Source organism: Scyliorhinus torazame, chromosome 19, assembly GCF_047496885.1.
Source record: "Scyliorhinus torazame isolate Kashiwa2021f chromosome 19, sScyTor2.1, whole genome shotgun sequence".
In the NCBI taxonomy this organism is placed as follows: domain Eukaryota; kingdom Metazoa; phylum Chordata; class Chondrichthyes; order Carcharhiniformes; family Scyliorhinidae; genus Scyliorhinus; species Scyliorhinus torazame.
The window spans coordinates 54,110,450-54,134,562 of NC_092725.1; the positions used below are offsets into that span (position 1 = coordinate 54,110,450).

At 47.0% G+C, this 24,113-nt stretch overlaps 1 protein-coding gene across 2 annotated transcripts in view; it reads right to left on the reverse strand.

Annotated features, from left to right (window-relative positions):
* Positions 1-24,113, reverse strand: part of LOC140396132 (E3 ubiquitin-protein ligase TRIM33-like) — a 159,254-nt gene that overhangs the window by 94,173 nt on the left and 40,968 nt on the right. For both annotated transcript variants that reach the window (XM_072484287.1, XM_072484288.1), the window contains exon 2: positions 3,967-4,085. In XM_072484287.1, coding sequence (XP_072340388.1) covers positions 3,967-4,085 — 119 coding nt within the window. The remainder of the gene's footprint in view (positions 1-3,966; positions 4,086-24,113) is intronic.

Sequence of the window (24,113 nt, forward strand, 5' to 3'; positions counted from 1 at the left end):
GGAGCAGCGCTCCGAAAGCTAGTGACATCGAAACAAATCTGTTGGACTTTAACCTGGTGTTGTAAGACTTCGTACTATGAAAAGAATGACTCTGATAACATTGCAAAATACCAATACGAGTACATACACAGCCAGACTGATTTATCTTGACATGGAATGATTATCAGATTTGGTGTATTTCTTTTTAAATTGAATGTTAATGACTGTGCACGTGTAAATGTATTTGGGAGGAGGACGAGGCACAAGTCGACAGGTTGATAACGCAACAATGGGGCTCAGCACAATCTGCCAGTAAAAGAAAACTAATACACAAGGCTCGACTTGCAGAACAAGTTTGTAAAGACAGTGATGCTTCGATGGATCAGTCAAGTGACGCAGATTTGCTGACACCTGACTATTCCTGGGTCACTGTGTACCAGGTCACCACGAGTTTCAATAATGAATACCAGCCCACATTGCAAGTCGTGGTGATTGGACCATCTAGTAAAACTCTGCAGTGTCGGAATGAAAAATGTTTCCATCCTTTCCGAAACTGTCAACATGGTCATCACAATTGCCAAGCGTGTACAATGCAGAGCATGAGTTAGGCTACAGCCGCCAAATCCTTCACTGTGTGTGGCGTTTAAGCCCTGTGTGGGTTCCCCTGAAACATCGATCATTTGTCCCAAGGTTAACTTTACAGAGAAGGAAGCCGTTCAGCCCATCCTGCCTGTATTACACCGGCTCGTGGCCAACGTCCGACATTCTCCCTCTAATTTTTTTGAAGTAGAGAATTTACACGATTTATCCCTGAGATGCCATCAGTATCTCCAATAACATTGCAAAATGACAATACAAATACGTACACAGCCAGACTGATTCATCTCGACATTGAATGATCATCAGATTTGGTGTTTGTTTGTTTTTTTAAATTGAGTCATAATGACAGTGCAAGTGCAAATGGGAGGGAGAGGAGGCACATGTAGACATGTTTATAACGCAACAATGGGGCTATGAAACATTGAGCGCTCCAATAAACTGCTGTTAAACAAAGCTCACCTGACTTTGCCCTTCCTAATTAAAAAAAGTCAATGAGCACTTGTCGGTGACTGCTCAACCAGAGAATATAATCTTTCCCAATCAAAACACTTGATAAAGCTACAAAACCTCCACTACACCTTATAGACTTCTCCCCTGTAGTGGAAATGGCCCCAGAAACAAGAGGCTAATCTAACACCTGGGCGGCACGGTAGCACAGTGGTTAGCACTGTTAATTCACAGCACCGGGGACCCAGGTTCGATTCCCGGCTTGGGTCACTGTGTGCGGAGTCTGCACAGTTCTCCCCATAACTGCGTGGGTTTCCTCCGGGCGCTCCGGTTTCCTCCCACAAGCTCCGAAAGACACGCTGTTAGGTAAATTGGACATTCTGAATTCTCCCTCTGTGTACCCGAACAGGCGCCGGAATGTGGCAACTAGGGGCTTTTCACGGTAACTTCATTGCAGTGTTAATGTAAGCCTACTTGTGACAATAAAGATTATTATTATTATAACAGCTCTCCCTCAAAGCTATGGCAAGTTAGTTGGTTAGAATAATAGATTCCCTTCAGTGCAGAGGGAGACCATTCGGCCTATCGGGTCTGCAACGACCCTCTGAAAGAGCACCCTAACCTAGGCCCGGTCCCCTCGTCTTAACTCCGTGACCCCACCTAAACCTGTTGGACACGAGTTTGACATGGCCAATCCACCTAACCAGCACGTCTTTGAACTGTGGGAGGAAACCCACGCAGACCACGGGGAGAAAGTGCAAACTCCACACAGTCACCCAAGACTGGAGTTGAACCCGGGTCCCTGGCGCTGTGAGGCAGCATGCTAACCACTGTGCCACCCTTGGTTTGGAGGTTTTGACCTGTCATATGGTTCACTCAGTTGCTGTGCACCACTTTGCTGTATTGTATTTGGACTTGATGACTAGTCATTTGTAACTGGGCAAGCAGAACAGAGCAGAGCCAATCTTAGAATTTGGGCACAGCCTCGTCCATGGAAGAGAAAAACGAGACACATGCACCAGATATCATGAGTGGCCATCCTCACCTATTTTCCACCTCTTGGTCCTCACAAGGCTGTCTCAACTTCGCCATACAGGCTTCCAAAGGGCAGAAGGTACCTTTGTGAATACAATTCCATAACGTTGTCCCTCATGCAAAGATTTATCGCACGGCACCCGCCTAGTCGGGAGAACCAGCTTTCTTCCAGGGCTCTGCAGCCCAGAGAATCTAATAGCTTTCCATTCTGGAATGCGAGCCAGGAATTTCGCTCCCGAACACAGTAGATGAAAGGAGGAATTTCCCGAGCTCTGAAACACTTGTCTTCCGAAGACAGTGGGTAAGGCACTGAGAATTCCTCCACTGAGCTAGTTCCCCAGGTTATCAATTTAAAGCATGCTCCTGAATACAGCTCATATTTCAATATAACCATCGTGGGTACTACACTAACCACTCCCATTTCAAATAGGAGTTAACTGTTGATCAAGGTTTCTCCAGCCAGCTGAGCAACAGCACAGGTTGCTGCAGTACACAGCGCCAATAGTTTTGAAATGCTCCCCTCTACTCCAAACTGTGGGAAAGTTTTTCAATATTCTCCCTCCACTGATTTTCCAGAGATATGAAAAGGAGCAGAGATGGGCTGCCGTAAATGATACAAATGTATGGCATCGCCTGTTCATGAGCATCAAGACCAACAGTGTGTGCCATCTACAAGATGCACTGCAGTAACTCACCAAGATTCCTTCAACAGCACCTTCCAAACTGGCGACCTCTACCATCTAAAAGGGACAAGAGCAGCAGATGCATGCGAAGATCACCACCTGCACGTTCACCTCCAAGCCACACACCATCCTGACTTGGAACTAGATCGCCATTCCTTCACCGTTGCTGGGTCAAAATCCTGGAACTCTTCAACAGCACCAAAGGTCCATTCCTAAAATAAGAAGCTTTTTTCCCCCCTCAATTTCTGGGGAACCTTATCAAATGCCTTACTAAAATCCATGTACACTACATCCACTGCTTTACCTTCATCCACATGCTTCGTCACCTCCTCAAAGAATTCAATAAGACTTGCGAGGCAAGACCTCACAAATCCGTGCTGACTATCCCTAATCAAAGAGCGTTGTTCCAGATGCTCCAAAATCCTATCCCTCAGTACCCTTTCCATTACTTTGCCTACCACCGAAGTAAGACTAACTGGTCTGTAATTCCCAAGGTTATCCCCATTCCCTTTTTTGAACAGGGGCACGATATTCGCCACTCTCCAATCCCCTGGTACCACCCCTGTTGACAGTGAGGACAAAAAGATCATTGCCAATGGCTCTGCAATTAATAGTCAGAAATATCCAGTCATTTGCTACCACCCAAACCATCTGATTGGGCTGCTTGCGATGGGATTTTCCATCTCCAGCCCCCCTCCCCCCTGGCGTGTATGGAAGGAATGGAAGATCCTGTCAACCGGAAGGGACAGAAAATCCCGCTCGGTGTCTTACAGAAGCCCCAGAAGGCACTCCAGTCAAGTACTGGCCCCTGCCTTCAACTGACTACACTACATTTGAGTGCGAATGTCTCTTTCGGGGAGACGGTGGTGTGGCAGCAATCTCACTGGACTAGGAATCCAGAGAACCAGACTAATGCTCACGTGACGTGGGCTCAAATCCCACCATGGCAGATGATGGAATTTAAATTCAACGAATACAATCAGGAATCGAAAGCTAGTCTCAGTATGAAACCAGAGTGCTAAAGCCCCTCCTGGTTCATTAATCCCCTTTAGGGAAAGAAATATGCCAACCTTACCTGGTCTGGCCTTCATGGGACTCACATTACAATGTGCCCGCTGAAATGGCCGAGAAAGCTACTCAGTTCAAGGGCAATTAGGGGCGGGCAACAAATGTGGGCCCAGCCAGCGATGTCCACATCCCATGAAAGAATAAATGGGCCTACCTGGTTGAATTTCTCATCCGTGCTACTGGGCACTTCAGCGGTGTCCTTGACGAAGTAGTTGTCTATGATGTCTGGTTGTCTGCATTCCTGGTGGCAGACTGGGCACCGGATCACGCCAACTGAGAAGAAAGACAGAAAATCCAGAATTACAAACTCCCATCCTGACATCCAAATCCCAAACCATGAAATGATTTTCTCCCGACATCTCTCACAGCTCCGGTTAATTCGGAGTGGGAAAAAAAAAAGCAGGGAAAAAGTAGTCCGCACCCATCCACCCACTTCCACCACAGATTTTTTTTTAAAAACACACAAATCTCATATTTTGACTGATGCCCGACGCAATTTTATGTTACATCACATGACATTCAAGGGGGGGGGGGGGGGGAGAAAATAGACGAAAAGGCTTCACGGATATCAGGAGAGCCAGTCTGCAATCAATCATCCACCATCTTTGGGCAGCACGGTAGCACTGTGGTTAGCACAGCTGCTTCACAGCTCCAGGGTCCCAGGTTCGATTCCTGGCTTGGGTCACTGTCTGTGCGGAGTCTGCACGTTCTCACCGTGTGTGCGTGGGTTTCCTCCAGGAGATCCGGTTTCCTCACACAGTCCAAAGATGTGTGGGTTAGGTGGATTGGCCATGATAAATTGCCCTTTGTGTCCAAAAAGGTTGGGTGTGGCTATTGGGATAGGGTGGAGACGAGCGCTTGGGTGCTCCTTCCAAGAGCCGCTGCAGACTCAATGGGCTGAATGGCCTCCTTCTGCACTGTAAATTCTATGAGGTAACATTCAGGAAGCCAGACACCATCCAGGACACAGCATCCCACTTGATTGCTCTCCCTTCCACAAACATTCAACCCCTCCACCGCCGGTGAACAGTGGCAGCCACGTGTACCATCTACAAGATGCACTGCAGTAACTCGCCAAGGTTCCTTAGGCAGCACCTTCCAAACCCACGACCACTACCATCTAGAAGGACAAGAGCAGCAGATACCTGGGAACCCCACCACCTGGAGGTTCCCCTCCAAGTCACTCACCACCCTGACTTGGAAATATAATCGCTGCTCCTTCACTGTCGCTGGGGCAACATCCTGGAACTCTCTCCCCAACAGCACAGTGTGTGTACCTACACCTCAAGGACTGCAGCGGTTCAAGGAGGCCACTTACCACCATCTTCTGAGGGGCAACTAGGGATGGGCAATGAATGCTGGCCTAATGAGCAACACCCACATCCCGTAAATGAATTTTAACAAAGCCTTCTCAATCTGCCCTATCTTCATTAATTTGCCGACGTGAACCCAGCAGATCTCACTCTTCCATCCACTCCTTTCAAAGTAAACCATTTGGTTTTATTGCATCCGTTTATTTTTTCTTTCAACATTAATCAATTCACAGACTCTGCATTTGACTGCATTTACATCATTTCTCGCCAGTCTATGTCCTCCTGATGCCTCGAGTTGTTACATTCCTCTTCACTGTTCACTACATTGCCAGTGTTATGCCATTTGAGAAGTTCAAAATGATCACCCAGATCATAAAAAATACATCAGGAGAAGTAGTCCGAATGCCAACCCTGGAAGGAGGCCACTGGATACGTCCCTCCACTCTGAAACAATCCATCACAACATCCTTTCTCCTGCCTCGGGCTATTTCACACAGTGTCTGAACAGAGGGTGGGGCTAGCCACTGATTCACAAAGACAGATTATAGATGCGGCAAATATTTAATCATGCTATCTGATCCTCCCAAGGGACCCTCCATTAAAGCAGCTATTGGTTTTTCCAGTGTTTCCAAAGTTGTGATCTTCATTCCCTCATCCACTTTCATCCTTTGCCATTTAAGTGTTCGACTCATTAGCAGGTTAGATTAGTGGGCTGCACTTTTCTGTCAGGTTGCACAGGGAAAGTGGACTTTGCAACTTCATTTAAAATAATGAGATGGTTTACCTCATTGGTAAGCCATAGGCTGACCAAGGGCATCCTCAGACACCCCAGAGTCTACAGCCCAATCTGAGCCTGGACAAGTGCCAGTGGGTTGGAGAAACATTGGGCCCGATCACTGGGGGCTCCCAGTGGGGTCTCCCAGACCATTAGAAGCCCCCTGGCGGTCGGTTTCTGGGTAGAGTGGTACCCTGGTACACCTCCTGCACTGCCAGCCTGGCAATTTGTACTGCCACCCGGACACCACTGAGAGCTGACCAGCCGTCCGTGGCAGAACAGGCACTATATGAGAAGGTCCATTGTATAACTCGAATACCCCTTTTTAAATGCTGAACCAAAGATACCAGTTATGCTTTTTTACCCCCATTTAGTAATCCGAGGCCTTGCTGACTGGCTCTCACGTCTTCTGATCTCTCCTGGCATCTCCAAGCTCCTGAACACACTGGACTCCAATGCAACTCCAAATAGGAAGGGGTTTAAAAATACCTTCATTGTCTCATCTTGATCTCTCTCTCTAATCATCCCCAGCCCCAAACTGTCTTTCTCCTGGAGTCTGACCTCCAGTGCCACCCATTCCTTCCTTCCTGAAGTCCCACCATTGCCAATCATGCCTAGCCATGGAATTCTCAGCACGTTAGCACCCTGGTTAGCACTATGGCTTCACAGCGCCAGGGTCCCAGGTTAGATTCCCGGCTTGGGTCACTGTCTGTGCGGAGTCTGCACGTTCTTCCCATGTCTGTATGGGTTTCCTCCGGGTGCTCTGGTTTCTTCCCACAATCCCGAAAGTCGTGCTGTTAGGTAATTTGGACATTCTGAATTCTTCCTCTGGGACATGGGCATCGCCGGCTGGACCAGCATTTTTTGCCCACCTCGAGGGCATTTAAGAGTCAACCACATTGTGTGGGTCACATGTAGACCAGACCAGGTAAGGACAGCAGATTTTCTTCCCGAAAGGGCATTTGTGAACCAGATGGATTTTTACGACAATCGACAAAGGTTTCATGGTTATCATTAATCTTTTAATTCCAGATTTTTTTAAAATTGAAGTCAAATTCCACTATCTGCTCTGGTGAGATTACATCCCAGGTCTCCAGAGCATTGCCCTGGGTCTCGGGACAATACCACTACGCCACTGCCTTCCCTTACTATAATTACTTCTCAAATCTAACATTGCAATTCACAGGCATACGGGCATATTATTTTTCTAGTAAATGGAAACCACAGCCAGCTTCCAATCTTCAGACACATGGCCTAGCGCAGCCCAGATCTCAAGTGAGCAGATGCTTCAACCGCAGGCACCCATCAAGAACACTGGCACCACACAAAGTGCCATGTGTTGGGCCTGCTCCAAAGGTGTAGTGGATGAAGGCAACAGAACAGAAGGTTCAATTCCCTGGTGAATATTGAAAGACCTCAAAATGTACCAAAACACTTCACAGCCCTGTTGCAATGCAGGAAACACAGCAGCACAGACCGTCAGACAGGGTCATGTTCGCATGATGTGGTTGGAGGAATAAATATTGTCCTGTACATGTCAGACTGCTCAGTGAGATGTGCTGAGTGCCCCAGTCTGAGGGAGAGCCTTGGATTTCATTCCAGCCAGACCAATGATGGGAGGAGATTCTGCCAATGAACACAACTTCCCAGCATTCGATTTACCAAGTAACTAGCATAACATAACTGGTCAACCTTTTAGTATTAAAATGGATACGGAATTGCAGATAATGATAGTGGCTTTAGGAGCGTAATAATGACATCTCACTGACTGCCATCTACAAAAGCATTAACCATTGCACGTGACCATAAGGTAGATATATAGATTTAAAATTAGGGGAATTCTAAATTTTGTATGGCGTGTGGGGGGGGGGGGGGGGGGGGGGGGAGAGCACGGAATATCTGTTGAAATTTTAATATCAAGTATCTACAGATTGCACGCTCTAGTCTGTCTCCATACACTACTCAGGCAAAAGTCCCCTCAAAAAACCAGTTGACATAATTGGTTTACATTCAGCATACATAGCCTAATTGACATATCAAATTAAAATGTGTAATATAGAAATATCCCATGTTGTAGGATACAGGCCACATCATTCATGGGAACAAGGCACCAGGTAATGGGCTGGATTTTCAATCCAGACCCCTGTTTTCAGGCTAAACTTTGGTTTAGGAATCCAGAATGGCCAGTAGCGGGACCATGGAAGCAATAGGAGACGTTCCAGCAGGGAGGGGTCAGGCAGTCCGACCACCAAAGGCAGAGGCAGCAGTGTAGGTAGGTGAAAGAGGGGGTGTTTCAAGGAGCAGGCAACCCGCTGAAGAATATCTCAAACCTTTAAAATGCTAAGAGCACCCCCCTTGCCCGTCCCCCACATTAGCAATGGAAATTTCCAGTTGGGATCAGAGAGGCTCTAACACGCCCTTAAAGATGCCTAACCAACCGAATCCTGCTAATCGCGAGCGAGTAGCTCCAAACTGGAATATCGAAAATGGCTCAGAAGTGGGAACAGGCTGGCAGCATGCCGGTCGGCCCCAGAGGTCGGGGGGTGGGGGGCAGAGAAGCGAACGAGCAGACTGAAGTAACAGAGAAATGAAAGAAGGAGCTTAAAGGGACGAGTGCAAATTAAATTTAAAATCAGCAATGGATTATTTGGGCTTTGCAATCCGAAGAGGAGCAGAATTGATAATATGTTCCGAAGACTAAAGACAATCGTGATTCTTGAAGTATCAGTGAATAAAGTTTGCTTATGCCTCTGTGTGTGTGGACCATCGAATGTATTCAAGGCCAAAGTAGACAGGTTCTTGATTAACAAGGGGGTCAAAGGTTGCAGGGTGCAAGGACAGGAGGGGTGGGTTTCAGGCAAAGTTGAGACCACAGTCAGATGAACTGAGATCTTATTGAATGGAGGTGCAGGCTCGAGGGGCTGAATGGCCTACTCCTACTTTCTTACCAGCTTCAGTATGAACTATTGACACCTTGAAACAATTGACGAATATTGCATGCGCTAAAAGGTTGGGTTGGGAACAGAGAGCACAATATACCATGGCATTAATTACAAATCAGGACAGAAAGCTATTGAGAAACAAGGGTTCCGAGTGTTATAGTGTGCCCGTGTCTTATCCATCTTTCCAGCAGCTTTTGTTTCTTCAAGAGCATTTGGATTTAGATTTATTGTCATGTGTACAGTGAAAAGTATTGTACTGCTTACAGTCGAGGCAGATTGTTCCATACATGTAAAACGTAGGACCTATCTTAAATGCACAAAGGAGGATACTCTTATTGCTGGTGTTCGTGAAAGGAGAGGCAAACAAGCATTTTTCCCCCAACAGAGAGGCTGACACAGCTCACCCAAGATGAGTATTTTGGGTAAAGAAAAGGGAGCTTAGTGAGATCTTCAAATAAATGAAATGAAATGAAAATCGCTTATTGTCACAAGTAGGCTTCAAATGAAGTTACTGTGAAAAGCCCCTAGTCGCCACATTCCGGCGCCTGTTCGGGGAGGCTGTTGCGGGAATTGAACCGTTGGTCTTATGCTCCACTTAACTTCCAGTTTTCATGAGGTCACCACCAAGGAACAACCGTAGATGAATCAGGCCTGCACCTGAAGCAGAGAATATGCGGACACAAAACGTAGGTGGCAGCTCACGTTCAGATTAAACACAAGCTTGTTCAAATTGAATACCAAGTTCATGATGAGTTAAAGGAGACTGGAAGATTTGCCTAGCTTGGAGCCAGAGGAAGAAATCTACTGTGTAACCCTCAGTGAGAGCTGGCTTTGGGATTAAAGATTACCTAGCTTGTAAATTAAAAATGAGCCAATCTATTTGGAAGCTGAGACCAACTGTGAATTGGTGCGGTAAGAATTGTCATTCTGTATAGAGTGCAATGTGCAATAAAAGGAACCTTTACATAGTTTTAAGTACAAGTTGCCTACAAAAAGAAAGTGTTTACTTAATTGTAATTTTTAATTATTTGCTACAGTAAAATGTTTGAAAACTTGATGTGTCTTTCTTTCAGCTGTTAATTTGGAGTTTAAATTTCTCTTTAAATGTTTTTGGTCTCCACACAGGTTGTACCAGAGGTCCTCGGTTGAACATCTCATTTGAAGGACGACATCTACAGCACCGCAGCACTCCCTCGTGCCTCATGAACAGCCAACCTGAATTTATGATCAAATCCCTGAAGTGGGCCTTGGGCTGCACGATGACACAGTGCTTAGCATTGCTGCCTCACAGCACCAAGGACGCAGGTTCCATTCCAGCCTTGGATGGCTGTTTGTGCAGAGTCTGCACCTTCGCCAGTGTCTGCGTGGGTTTCCTTCGGGTGCTCCGGTTTCCTCCCGCAGTCCAAAGGTCTGCAGGTTAGGTGGATTGGCCAATGCTAAATTTCCCTTAGTGTCCAAAGATGTTCAGGTTATTATGGGATTATGACGATAGGGCAGGGGAAGTGGCCCTATGTAGGGTTCTCTTTCAGTAGACTCAATGGGCCGAATGGCCTCCTTCTGCACTGTCGGAATTCTATCCCACAACCTTTGGTCTCCGAGTGCCACAGTTGACATATAGGACAGGGCGTTTGCCCAAGACCACAACTCATGTGAACTCCAAGTTGCAGCCAAATAATCAGGAGTCCCCCACATAATAGGCGGACAATAAAGTACAGGGCACCTGAAAATCATGCTGACATCAATGTTTTGTACCAGCAGTACCTCAGGGTGAAATCCATTCACCTGTCAAGACTCGTTTCATATTTATGCTGACTGCAAGATCATACAACAGTGCTCTGTTAGTAACCATTTAAGGGGAAATAGGTGTCAGATCAAATCCCTGCTCCATATCTGATTAGCTGGGATTGCATGTCGAGACTAGAAGTAACCTGAAGCTCTGTATTGGAGAGGGGTTGTCAAGGCATGAGGCCAACTGGAGAAAAGCTTAAATTTTACTTATACTCTCCTTCGAGTATAATGGGTCATGCATTTTATTTGCCATGAGCTTGGACTAGAATGTGTGCTGCAGGTAACGGTGTAAGCTGATTTGGCACAGGAACTAAGATGAAGCATCAGAAAGCATCTGTGTTATGGACTGGGAGGAGCAGTCTGCATTGGAATAAAGACTAGTCCAGAAGCAAGAGAGATCGAGAGTGCAATGTTGTGCAGGCAAAGGCAGTCTCAGAGGGTGTGTGCATAGACATAGACAATGTGATAAGAAAGGTGGGCGAGCATAGGTTGTCACACGGGGTTATAACATAGGCAATAACGGAGTTCTGGTTCAAACTAGGGGAGTGGGCCCTGGACAATACTAGCTACAGGAAGAATACAGAAGGGACACAAAACATGGGAGGGAGGGGTGCTGTCAGCATTGATTAAAGACACTGTTGCAGCCCTGGAAGCAGTGATGGACCAGAGAAATCGAAGACAAAGTCTATTAAATTACAGCGTTAAGGGACTGAGCAGGAACCGTTACCTTGCGGACTGTTTCCTCCAGATCCAATGGGGGGAAAATATCATGAGAAATATCAAAAAGAGCTCAGAATTTACAGTCCGTTAACATGTTGCTCGCAAAGGACAGTCATCCAGCATCTCTAAGTGTACCTCCCAGCACAGAGACAGGTCATTTTGCCTTACCAGTCCTTGCCAGTTTTTGTTTTCAAACATTCCACTGAAGTATTAAGATCATTATAAAAAGTTATTTTTGTAACTCAAATGTCAGAATAATCCTGGTATTCCTCATTCCCAGGTATTTATCCAGCTTAGATTTAAATGCATCTCCCTTTGGCACCAAGTTCCACATTCTGATCATTGAGGGGCTACTCCCTGAAATGTTGGTTTCAATGCTTGCCGACTATCCCATGTTAGTGGCGTCGAGATTTGCGATCTCCCACAAGCGGAAACACTTCCTGGGTTTGCTCGATCGGAACCCTCCCATCATTTCAAAAGACCTCCATTAGATCAGCCCTCAGTCTCCTCTTTGCAAGAGGAAAATGATGCTCGTCCGGCAAACCACGTCACTCAGGCATTCCATGGCTGTCACCCTGGCGATGGGACACAATGAAGATCCCGAGCATTCATGCAAAGAAGAAGTAGTTCATTAAAGCTTTCAGGAGGAACACCTTTACCCAGAGAGGGTAGTTAAAATCTGGAACTTGAGGCGAATAGGACAGAGGAGTTTAGAACTGGAGGGCATAGGTTTAAGGTGAGAGGAGAGAGATACAAAAGAGACCAGAGGAAAAATTTCTTCACAAAGAGGATGGTGAGCATCCGGAATGGGCTGCCAGAGGCAGTGGTGAGGCGGGTACAATTTTGTCCTTTTCAGGCCCCATTTCAGTGCTGTAAATTACCTGTAATTCTACGCTACATTCTGCACCCCTCAGCATGAATCCGTGCTGCGGAACAAAATCCAGAAACTTCCCTCTGCATGGCCCATGACAGAACATTTTTGGAAAACAATTGGATTCGTCGGCTTAGGGAGAGCAGTGACGGAGCGACCTAGCCAAAGCCTGCAACAGAGGAATGCCTCAAGTGAGTCAGGCACCAGCATCAGACAAGGCCTCACAGCATTGTCAGGCTTTAGGAGTGAAGGATGTGTGTATGGAGCCCGATAGAACAGTCTCCCCATTCACCCAGGCTGACTGATCCATTCCACCCCCATTCATTCTTTGTTTGAAAAAATCTTTCTGTGCACCGTCCATTTCAGAGGACCAGGTCAATCCCAGGTCGCAATGGCAGGAAAAAGCAGCACACCCGATTCTGGCCTCGCCACTGGAGTGGGGGAGGGGGGGGGGGGGGGTGCAATCTGGAGGCCCCACAACTTCTGCCACCGGTTGGTACATAAAAGTAAAAACATTTCATTTCCCAACATAGATTAAATCACCAACCAATGAGTAAATGCAATAAATGCCTCTGCTGGGGCCATTGTTACAAGTTTGGTCCTTCGTACAACCGGTCTCAAATTATCTCAAATACGGCAGCAAAATCTGTCCTCAGCAAAATATAAATAAACAATATTTTCACACAGCACCTTTCACAACTTTAGGACATCCCAAAGCACTTCACAGCCCGTTAAGTACTTTCTGAAGTGTAGGGATGTATGTGCAGGATCACACAGCAAGATCCTACAAACAGCAATGAGGCGAGTGATCAGATCGCCTGTTGCCTTTCAAAGGCGGTGGTTAATAGAAAAATATCAAGGCACTCAAGAGAGCTTCCCTGCTTTTCAGAATGGAATCGGCGGAGCTTTCAGCCCCACCCTAGAGAGCAGACTGGGCCACAGTTTAACATCCCGACTGTCACATGGAACCTCAGTGCTGTACTCCATCTGTACTACCCCAGAAGGTCAGCCAAGATTATGCATTCAGTCTGGGGAAGAGTAGGCATGCGTGAACATAGAGCAAGGACAAGATCAAAGTCTTCTTATCCATTGAGAAAACGTTGAGCTTTCCCTTGCAAAGCTTATTCCAGGAATGAAGCCACTTGAATCGTGACTGGCCTATATGCCTGTGTGGTTCAAACAGTTTGGAGGATCTGGCTAACCGAGCAGCAGTTTGGAGCCCAGTGGAAGTGCTGCCCGAGAGCTTCCTGCTCAGCTCTTCCGTACAGGAAGAGGATCTGAGAGAGAAAAAAGACCTTTGCTCTAGATAGCAGCATTTCTTTTCTGTAAAGTGTCTCAAGAGAATTAGTGCGTGGTCACGCTCTGGAATGCACTGCTTGAGAGGAGAGGTGGAAACGGATACAATGGTCACTTCCAAAAGAGAATTGGATACATTTTGGAAGGAAAGCTTTTGAAGCCGCTGGACAGAGAGTTGGTTTAACTGGACAGCTCTTCCAAAATGCTAGTACAGGTACATTGGACCGAACAGCCTCCTTCTACGTTGAATGACACCATGATCATGTGACGATTATGCAACTGAAGTTAATAGAGATTCCCCTTACGTTGAACTGGGGGGGGGGGGTTAATGTCACTGATGGCTTTTTCTGTCTTGAATAAATTAACGCACAAGGCCTATGCCTCTCCAACTGTATTGTCATCACTCACTGATAACATATTTCCTGAGGTACACATACAACTCTCCCAGCACGGCGTCTACTCGACATGGATGTAGAGACGATATTTGCAACACCCGCAATATTCCATTTATTAAAATTAAATCACAATGCAAAATCATCAACATGGTTATTTAGGAGTGTGCACCTCCAAGCAGCACTTTCTGACATGAGGGTGCAGCCTAGGAACCCAACTTCATAAAGCTTACCCTTATTCATTCTGATGATGTGCACAGTTGTCAGCTTACTGAGACTTAATGGGACTCTGCATGAGAGAGTAAGAAGTCCCATTCAGTTTCAGAAACACTTCACACATCCTGGCAATGGATCAGACTGGAGTAAATGTGAAAACCCTCTCACAGTGATCATGTAATCGATCACAAATAGAGATCTTTTGGCCTCAAAACCACAATGAATAGGTGATATCTCACAAGACCACCTCAACCAACATCTCCAGCAAGCTCTCCATGATCAGTAGCAGCCTTTAACTAACTTAGCCGAGGAGAAAATAGATAACTTAGCATAGGCTCTCACAGAATGAAAATGGCTCACCCGGTTTGTTGTATTTGTAATGAATGGAAGCTATTTTCTACACTGCTCAAAATAGGCAGATTCCCTCTCTTATTCATTCCAGCCTGTCAATGAGGATCGACACATTCAAAAGTGTCATTGATACAGAAACAGGCAAGTGGGTGTAAAGAAACGGTGGAGAAAACTCCCAGCACTTTCCTGATTCACACCATGTTTAATTGTTTTTGCCGTGCCAAAAGATTTAATACACATCCTGGTCTCTGTGAAAACAGAAGCTGTTCTTTCTGCTCCAAGGAAGAATTGATCCCCATTCCTCAGTCATCGGACACACTTCACCAGGCTGCACACCACACCCTTTAATCATGGCGAATGCTGCCCCTTCCACTGGCCCTCCACCAAAATGAAAATGGGCAGAATTCCCCAGCCTGGTCTCTGGCGTTGGGATACTCTGGACCTGCCGACAGCGCACACCCGCCCACCGGTTTCCTGGCGGGTTGGGGTGGCTTCAACGGGAAATCCCATTGACAAGCAACGGGAGTGGAGGAAAGGTGGCTGGGAGGAGACTTGTTGGAGGTAGTCAAGATTCTGGGGGATAGGGGCAAGGTAAATAGTCAGAAATTGTTCCCGCTCAAGAGAGCATCAAGAACTAGAGGGCACAGATTGAAACTAACAGGCAAAAGGGGTAGGAGTGATGGGAGAAAAAAAAATGTTTGCACTCAGAGGGTAGTTGCAGTCTGTAATAAACTTTCTGAAAAGGGTGGTGGAGGCAGGTTCAATTGAGGGATTCAAAATGGAATAGGGTTGCTAACTGAAAAGTGAGATTGTTGTACGGCTAGAGGGATAAGGCAGGGGAGTGGGATTAGATAGAAGGCTCTCAGAGCGAGCCAGTGCCGACCTGATGGGCCGAATGGCCCTCCTTCTGCACTGTAAAGATTCAGTGATTCGGATAAAGGCTGCAAGAGCTATATGTGCATGGAGCAGATGGAGGAGGAGAAGATAAGACGTGCAGTGGGAACTAGCTACAGGTTGAGCATCCCTCATTAGAAATGCTTGTGGTCAAGCGTGCACCGGATTTCGGAATTTTCCAGATTACGGAATGTAATGTGCATGTGCGGCTTTGGGAACTGCCTAGAGAACATAGAACATAACAGCGCAGTACAGGCCCTTCGGCCCTCGATGTTGCGCCGACCTTTGAAACCACTCTAAAGCCCATCTACACTATTCCCTTATCGTCCATATGTTTATCCAATGACCATTTAAATGCCCTTAATGTTGGCGAGTCCACTACTGTTACAGGCAGGGCATTCCATGCCCTTACTACTCTCTGAGTAAAGAACCTACGTCTGACATCTGTCCTATATCTATCTCCCCTCAATTTCAAGCTGTCCCCTCGTGCTAGACATCACCATCCGAGGAAAAAGGATCTCACTGTCCACCCCATCTAATCCTCGGATCATCTTGTATGCCTCAATTAAGTCACCTCTTAACCTTCTTCTTTCTAAAGAAAATAACCTCAAGTCCCTCAGCCTTCCCTCATAAGATCTTCCCTCCAGACCAGGCAACATCCTGGTAAATCTCCTCTGCACCCTGTCCAATGCTTCCACATCTTTCCTATAATACGGCGACCAGAATTGTATGCAATACTCCAAATGCTGCCGCACCAGAGTTTTGTACAGCTGCAACATGACCTCATGGCTCCGAAACTCAATCCCTCTACCAAGAAAAGCTAACACACCGTATGCCTTAACAACCCTCTCAACCTGGGTGGCAACTTTCAGGGATCTATGTACATGGACACCAAGATCTCTCTGCTCATCCACACTGCCAAGAATCTTACCATTTGCCCAGTACTCTGTCTTCCTGTTATTCCTCTCAAAATAAATTACCTCACATTTTTCTTCATTAAACTCCATTTGCCACCTCTCAGCCCACCTCTGCAGCTTATCTATGTCCCTCTGTAACGTGTTACATCCTTCCGCACTGTCCACAACTCCACCGACTTTAGTGTCATCGGCAAATTTACTCACCCATCCTTCTACGCCCTCCTCCAGGTCATTTATAAAAATGACAAACAGCAGTGGCCCCAAAACAGATCCTAGTGGCACACCACGAGTAACTAGACTCCAGTCTGAACATTTCCCATCAACCACCACCCTTTGTCTTCTTCCAGCTAGCCAATTTCTGATCCAAACTGCTAAATCACCCTGAATCCCATGCCTCTGTATTTTCTGCAATAGTCTACCGTGGGGAACCTTATCAAACGCTTTACTGAAATCCATATACACCACATCAACTGCTTTACCCTCGTCCACCTGTTTGGTCACCTTCTCAAAGAACTCAGTAAGGTTTGTGAGGCATGACCTACTCTTCACAAAACCATGTTGACTATCTCTAATCAAATTATTCCTTTCCAGATGATTGTACATCTTATCTCTTATCAACCTTTCCAAGACTTTGCCCACAACAGAAGTAAGGATCACTGGTCTATAGTTACAGGGGTTGTCTCTACTTTCCTTCTTGAACAAGGGGACATTTGCTATCCTCCAGTCTTCTGGCACTATTCCTGTAGACAAAGATGACTTAAAGATCAAAGCCAGAGGCTCAGCAATCTCCTCCCTAGCTTCCCAGTGAATCCTAGGATAAATCCCATCCGGCCCAGGGGACTTATCTATTTTCACACTATCCAGAATTGTTAACACCTCCTCCTTAAGAACCTCAAGCCCTTCTAGTCGAGTAGCCTGTATTTCAGTATTCTCCTCGACAACATTGTCTTTTTCCTGTGTGAATACTGACAAAAAATATTCATTTAGCACCTCTCCTATCTCCTCGGACTCCACGCACAACTTCTCACTACTGTCCTTGACTGGCCCAACTCTTACTCTAGTCATTATTTTATTCCTGACATATCTATAGAAAGCTTTAGGGTTATCCTTAATCCTACCTGCCAAAGACTTCTCATGTCCCCTCCTGGCCCTTCTTAGCTCTCTCTTTAGGTCCTTCCTAGCTAACTTGTAACGCTTGAGCACCCTAACTGAACCTTCATGTCTCATCTTTAGATAAGCCTCCTTCTTCCTCTTGACAAGTGTTTCGACTGCTTTAGTAAACCACGGTTCCTCGCTCGACCACTTCCTCCCTGCCTGACAGGTACATACTTATCAAGGACACGCAGTAGCTGTTCCTTGAACAAGCTCCATATTTCCATTGTGCCCATCCCCTGCAGTTTTCCTCTCCATCCGATGCATCCTAAGCCTTGCCTCATCGCATCATAATTGCCTTTCCCCCAGATATAACTCTTGCCCTGCGGTATATACCTATCCTTTTCCATCGCTAAAGTAAACATAATCGAATTGTGGTCACTATCACCAAAGTGATCACCTACCTCCAAACCTAACACCTGTCCTGGTTCATTACCCAGTACCAAATCCAATATGGCCTCACCTCTCGTTGGCCTATCTACATACTGTGTCAGGAAGCCATCCTGCACACACTGGACAAAAAAGGACCCATCTAACGTGCTCGAACTATAGCGTTTCCAGTCAATATTTGGAAAGTTAAAGTCCCCCATAACAACTACCCTGTTACTTTCGCTCCTATCCAGAATCATCTTTGCAATCCTTTCCTCTACATCTCTGGAACTTTTCGGAGGCCTATAGAAAACTCCCAGCAGGGTGACCTCTCCTTTCCTGTTTCTGATCTCAGCCCATACCACCTCAGTAGACGAGTCCTCATCGAACGTCCTTTCAGTCACCGTAATACTGTCCTTGACTAACAATGCCACCCCTCCCCCTCTTATACCACCTTCTCTGAGCTTACTGAAATATCTAAACCCCGGCACATGTACAACCATTCCTGTCCCTGCTCTATCCATGTCTCCGAAATGGCCACAACATCGAAGTCCCAGGTACCAACCCATGCCGCAGGTTCACCCACCTTATTTCGGATGCTCCTGGCATTGAAGAAGACACACTTTAAACCACTTTCCTGTCTGCCGGTACACTCCTGCAACTTTGAAACCTTACTCCTGACCCCACTACTCTCAACCTCCTGCATATTGGAGCTTAAATTCAGGTTCCCAGACCCCTGCTGAACTAGTTTAAACCCTCCCAAAGAGCATTAGCAAATTTCCCCCCCAGGATATTAGTACCCCTCTGGTCCAGGTGTAGACCATCCCGTTTGTAGAAGTCCCACCTACCCCAGAATGAGCCCCAATTATCCAGGTATCTGAAACCCTCCCTCCTGCACCATCCCTGTAGCCACGTATTCAACTGCTCTCTCTCCCTATTTCTCGTCTCGCTAGCACGTGGCACGGGTAACAACCCAGAGTTAATAACTCGGTTTGTCCTAGATCTAAGTTTCCACCCTAGCTCCCTGAATTCCTGCCTTACATCCCTATCCCTTTTCCTACCTATGTCGTTGGTACCTATGTGGACCACGACGTCGGGCTGCTCCCCCTCACCCTTAAGGATCCCGAAAACACGATCCGAGACATCGCAGACCCTGGCACCTGGGAGGCAACACACAATTCTCATTCCCACAGAATCTTATATCTATCCTCCTAACTATAGGGTCACCAATGACTAATGCTCTACTCCTCTCCCCCTTACCTTCTGAGCAACAGGGACAGACTCTATGCCAGAGACCTGTACCCCATGGCTTACCCTTGGTAAGTCAACCCCCCGCCCGACAGTATCCAAAGCGGTATACTTGTTATTGAGGGAAACAAGCACAGGGGATCCCTGTACTGACTGCTTCCTCCCAGCCCCTCTCACCGTCACCCATCTGTCTTTATTCTTTGGAGTAACTACATCCCTAAAGCTTCTATCTATGACTACCTCTGCCTCCCGAATGATCCGAAGTTCATTCAACTCCAGCTCCAGTTCCCTATCACGGTTTCTGAGGAGCTGGATGCACTTCCCACAGGTGAAATCAGCAGGGACACTGACGGTGTCCCTCACCTCAAACATTCTGCAGGAGGAACATTGCACTGCCTTCCCTGCCATCCCCTCTAGATAAAACAAGAAGAAGAAAAAAAAAGAAAAGAACAGTTCACCTTATATTCACTAAACCCTTTAGGTTAGAGGAGATGGAAGGGTGGGGGACACTACAAGTGTAGTGTCTCGGGTTTGGCAACCGCCCAACCTATATACAGAACCTACCTGATTCCCAAGCTGCACTCTGGCTCCCACTCTCTCTCCCGCTCCCGGAAATGAAGGCCGCTGGAACCTGGGGGTAAGTTTAAACACTTACCTGATTCTCAAGCTGCACACCGGCTCCCTCTCTCTCACTCCCGCTCCCAGAAATGAAGGCCGCTGGAACCTGGGGGGTAAGTTTAAACACTTACCTGCTTCACAAACTGCACTCCGGCTCCCTCTCCCACTCCCGGAAATGAAGGCCGCTGGAACCTGGGAGTAAGTTTAAACACTATGGAAAAGGGGTGGAGGTTCAAGGGGGCAGGTACATGAGAGTGACGGGTGTGCTGGAGGGGAGGCTGATGGTGTTGGTTTGCGTGTATGCCCCGAACTGGGACGACGCTGGGTTTATGAAGAGGATGCTAATGGCCATACCAGACCTGGATACCCACCAGCTGATAATGGGGGGGGGGGGGGGGGGGGGGGGGGGGGGGATTGAAAATATGGTACTGGACCCGAAGATGGATAGATTGAGGTCACGCCTGCCGGCCCCCTTGGGGATAGAGGGGTTTATGAAGAAGATGTGAGGGGTGGATCCATGGAGGGTTTTGCACCCACGGGACGGAGTATTTGTTTTTCTCCCCTGTGCACATGGTGTATTTGAGGATCGATTTGTTTGCAGTAGGAACGGCGGAGTACACGGCGATGGCGATATCGGATCATGTGCCGCACTGGGTGGATGTGGTCCGGGAGAAGGGGCTGGCCCAGAAGCCGGGGTGGATGTGAGCTTGTTGGCAGGCCCAAACTTTTTGCATTAAGATGGGGATGGTATTGAAGGGGTATGTGGAGTTTAATCGAAATGGGGAGGTTTCACGAGCCTAGTAGGCAAGTGAAGGAGGATCTGGGGCAGTGGGATAGTTTCCCTTTGTCGTTGGCTGGCTGGGTACAGGCAATATATTTTACCACCGTTTTGTTTTTTGTTCCAGGGTCTACCAGTCTTGAGGGATGGATAGGCTGGTCTTGTCATTTGTGTGGTCAGGGAAGGCGGCGAGGATAAGGAAGGCGGTGCTCTATTCCCTATCGTGATGGACCAAGCCAAGACATCGCCTTTAGGTAACGTGACAGAACCGATGTTGATGATTTGATAGACTTGGCAAGCAGCCAATCAGAAATATAAAAATTCCTATTGGGGCCTGTGATTGGTGGGGCCAGACAGAAAGTTCCAGTAGGAGGGCAGATCTTGTGAAGAGTGCCATATTGTTTTGAGATTGTGCTGTGAAGAGATCCAGCTTTTAAATCTCTCTTTCTACCTGTTGATTTAGAGAACTTTCTACCACCTACAGTTTCTGATTGGATACATGATTCAGAAATCACTGGCTACAAATAACTACATTGACAGCAAAGAGCAATCTCATACCTATTATTCCCTTTTTCAATTTAAACCTTTCCCCTCCATTCCCACCGTGTGTGTCTGTCATGTGTGTGTCTGGATGGAGGGTGGGTTTTGAGATTAGGTAGATTGTTAGACCATTGTTCTGTTATTACTTCATATATTCATTTTTTCCTCTCGTTATTAATGAATAGTTTGTTAACATTTTTACTTCTAAATCTGGTGTCTACATCTCATTACAACAGTCTAGGGCCAAAATTTATAAGTTAATAAGAATTATTTGTTAAAACATTTATGTTACAACCCTGTGTCGAGGGGGGCTGCAAATGACTTTGCGCTCGCCCAGGGTAACAAATTATACCACGGCTTTCCAAATGTGGTGCTATGAAATCCTTGATCATGGACTCTAGCACTTCCCTACTAGGCTTACTGGTCTACAGCTCTCCATTTTCTCTCTACCTCCCTTTTTGATAGCGGGGTACATTAGCTATCCTCAAATCTGTCGGAGCCATTCCAGAGTTCAAAGAATTTTGGAAAATGACCACCAATGGATCTAGTATTTCTAGGGCCACTTCCTCAAGGGCTTCTGGAATGAAGATTATCAGGTCCTGGAGATTTATTCGCCTTCAATCCCATTAATTTCCCAAAATAATTTCTTTACTAATACTAATTCCCTTCAGCGCCTCACTAAAACTGGTGTTCTCAGAACTTCGGTACATTATTCATGTCTTCATAGATTATCATAGAATTTACAGTGCAGAAGGAGGCCATTCGGCCCATCGAGTCTGCACCGGCTCTTGGAAAGAGCACCCTACCCAAGGTCAACACCTCCACCCCATCCCCATAACCCAGTAACCCCACCCAATACGAAGTGCAATTTAGGACACTAAGGGCAATTTATCATGGCCAATCCACCTAACCTGCACATCTTTGACTGTGGGAGGAACCGAGCACCCGGAGGAAACCCGGCTATCCACAATGCTACCGTGCTGCCCTTCCTTTGTGAAGACAGAAGCAAAGTATGAATTTAGTTCCTCAGCCATTTCTTTGTTCCCCATTAAGAATTCCCCATTTCTGACTGTAAGGGGCCTACATTCGTTTTTATCAATTTTTATCTGTTGACATACTTATAGAAACTTCCATAGTCAGTTTTTATGATTCCGCTAGAAAATATTCAAATTGTATTTTCCCCTTCTTAATCATCCCTTTAGTCCACCTTTGCTGAATTTTAAACCGTTTCCAATCCTCAGGTCTATTTCTTTTTCTTGCTAATTTGTATGCCTCTTCTTTGAACTAATACGATCTCTAAATTTGGCCACAGTTCTCTTTCTACTCTTGCGCCAAATAGTGAATAAGCAACTTTTGGAGTACGAGATAAGTAAAGAAACAAAGGGCGCGATTTTCCCACAGTTGTGCAAGTGCTACGTTCCGGCGCGATGAATAAACATTATGTATGGCCCATCTCAAGGCCGTATTCACCCGTTTCCCGGGAGTCACCGGCTGCGCTGGCGAGGCCTCACTGGGGCGACAATTAGTACTTGTGTTCACAAACTGAGACCAGGCGTGCAGGAAACGCTGGGGAAGGGGGGAGGTGGGGGCACGGAAGCCATTTGAGCCCCACCCGCAGGTCGGGAACAGAGAGGGAAATACCCTGCCATTGCCCCTGGTACATGGGCAGTACCAACCTGTCACTGCTGGGGTGCCAAGTTGGCACTGCCTAGGGGGAAAAGAGGCCTGAGGGGCGCCATGCCCATGAACTGGAGGGTATGAAATGGGGGAGGGCGAAGTTGGGGGTTGAAGGGGGGCTCTCAAGAGCCCCCATAGCGGGGTATGCTCACTTTGGGGAGGGGAGGGCGGAATGTCCCGATGCCCACAAGGATTGATGGGATGAGGGGCAGGATCACCCTCATGCCTGGTTGATGGTGGAAGGGCTCTAAACTAACAATTAGGTGTGGGTGAATGCGGATCCGGTTTTCCCCAAAAAGCTGCCACGAGTCACCCCGCCAAACATTACACTTAATAGCACCTAAAATATATGTGTGTGTGAATGGCAGAATGCCATTCCATAGCAAAGGAAAGAGAATGAGAGAGAAACAAGAGGGAAATTAAATAAAACCCAATAAGTAAAAGTGAAACAAAATGGGGACAGTGGCTAATCGAAATGGTAAACTCAGTGATCAGCCCAGAAGGCTGTGAATTGGAGCAAACCTTGACAGAAGCAGGTTAATGACTGTAGCCCAGGTATGTGCGCATATCTATCTAACTTTGTTTGGCAAACACCACAGTCGCGACTAATAGCTCTGATCTTGATCACACTGAAAAGGTATCAGAAGGAGAGGCGCCCGAGGCAATCATTCACTCGCAAGGGGGTAAAACACTTAAGAGCCAAGGAGAGAGAACGTTGGCGAAAGAGGAGGAAGAAAAAAAAAAGAGGGTATTAAAAACACACACACACTCACACAGAATGTCATCTGCCCAGAGGAAGAGTGCAAAATGAAGCAATATATTTTCAGACAGTGCAACATTAGAACAGAGACACGATAGTCACGCTTGTTGCCATCATTACTACTTTGCTTGCCCATCAATTAGTTCTAATGCTTATCGGCTAAAATGCTTGCACTTCCCCCATTTACCCACGCGGATCCATAGAATCCCTACAGTGCAGAAGGAGACCATTCGGTTCATAGAGTCTGCACTGACCTTCCCAAAGATCGCCTACCCAGGCCCACTCTCCCGCCTCATCCCCGTAACCCCATAACCCATCGAACCTGCACATCTTTGGACTGTGGGTGGAAACCGGAGCACCCGGAGGAAACCCACGCAGACACGGGGGAGAAAGCGCAAACTCCATACAGTCAGCCAAGGCTGGAATTGAACCCGGGCCGCTCTGTGAGGCAGCAGTGCTAACCACTGTGCCGCCCTGATCTAGTACAGGCATTGTCAAACCCGGGGGCGCGACCCGCGGGTGGGACGCGCGCGAGTGTCGGAGGGTCGCGGAGCCATCCGGCTGTTAATAACGTCGGCTGCAAGCGCCTTCAAAACGGCTGCGAACATGTTAAAAACAATGAAGCTGCCCTGCACATGCGTGCCAGATCAGCGCGCATGCGCAGTGCCGCCCGCTTTTTTTAAT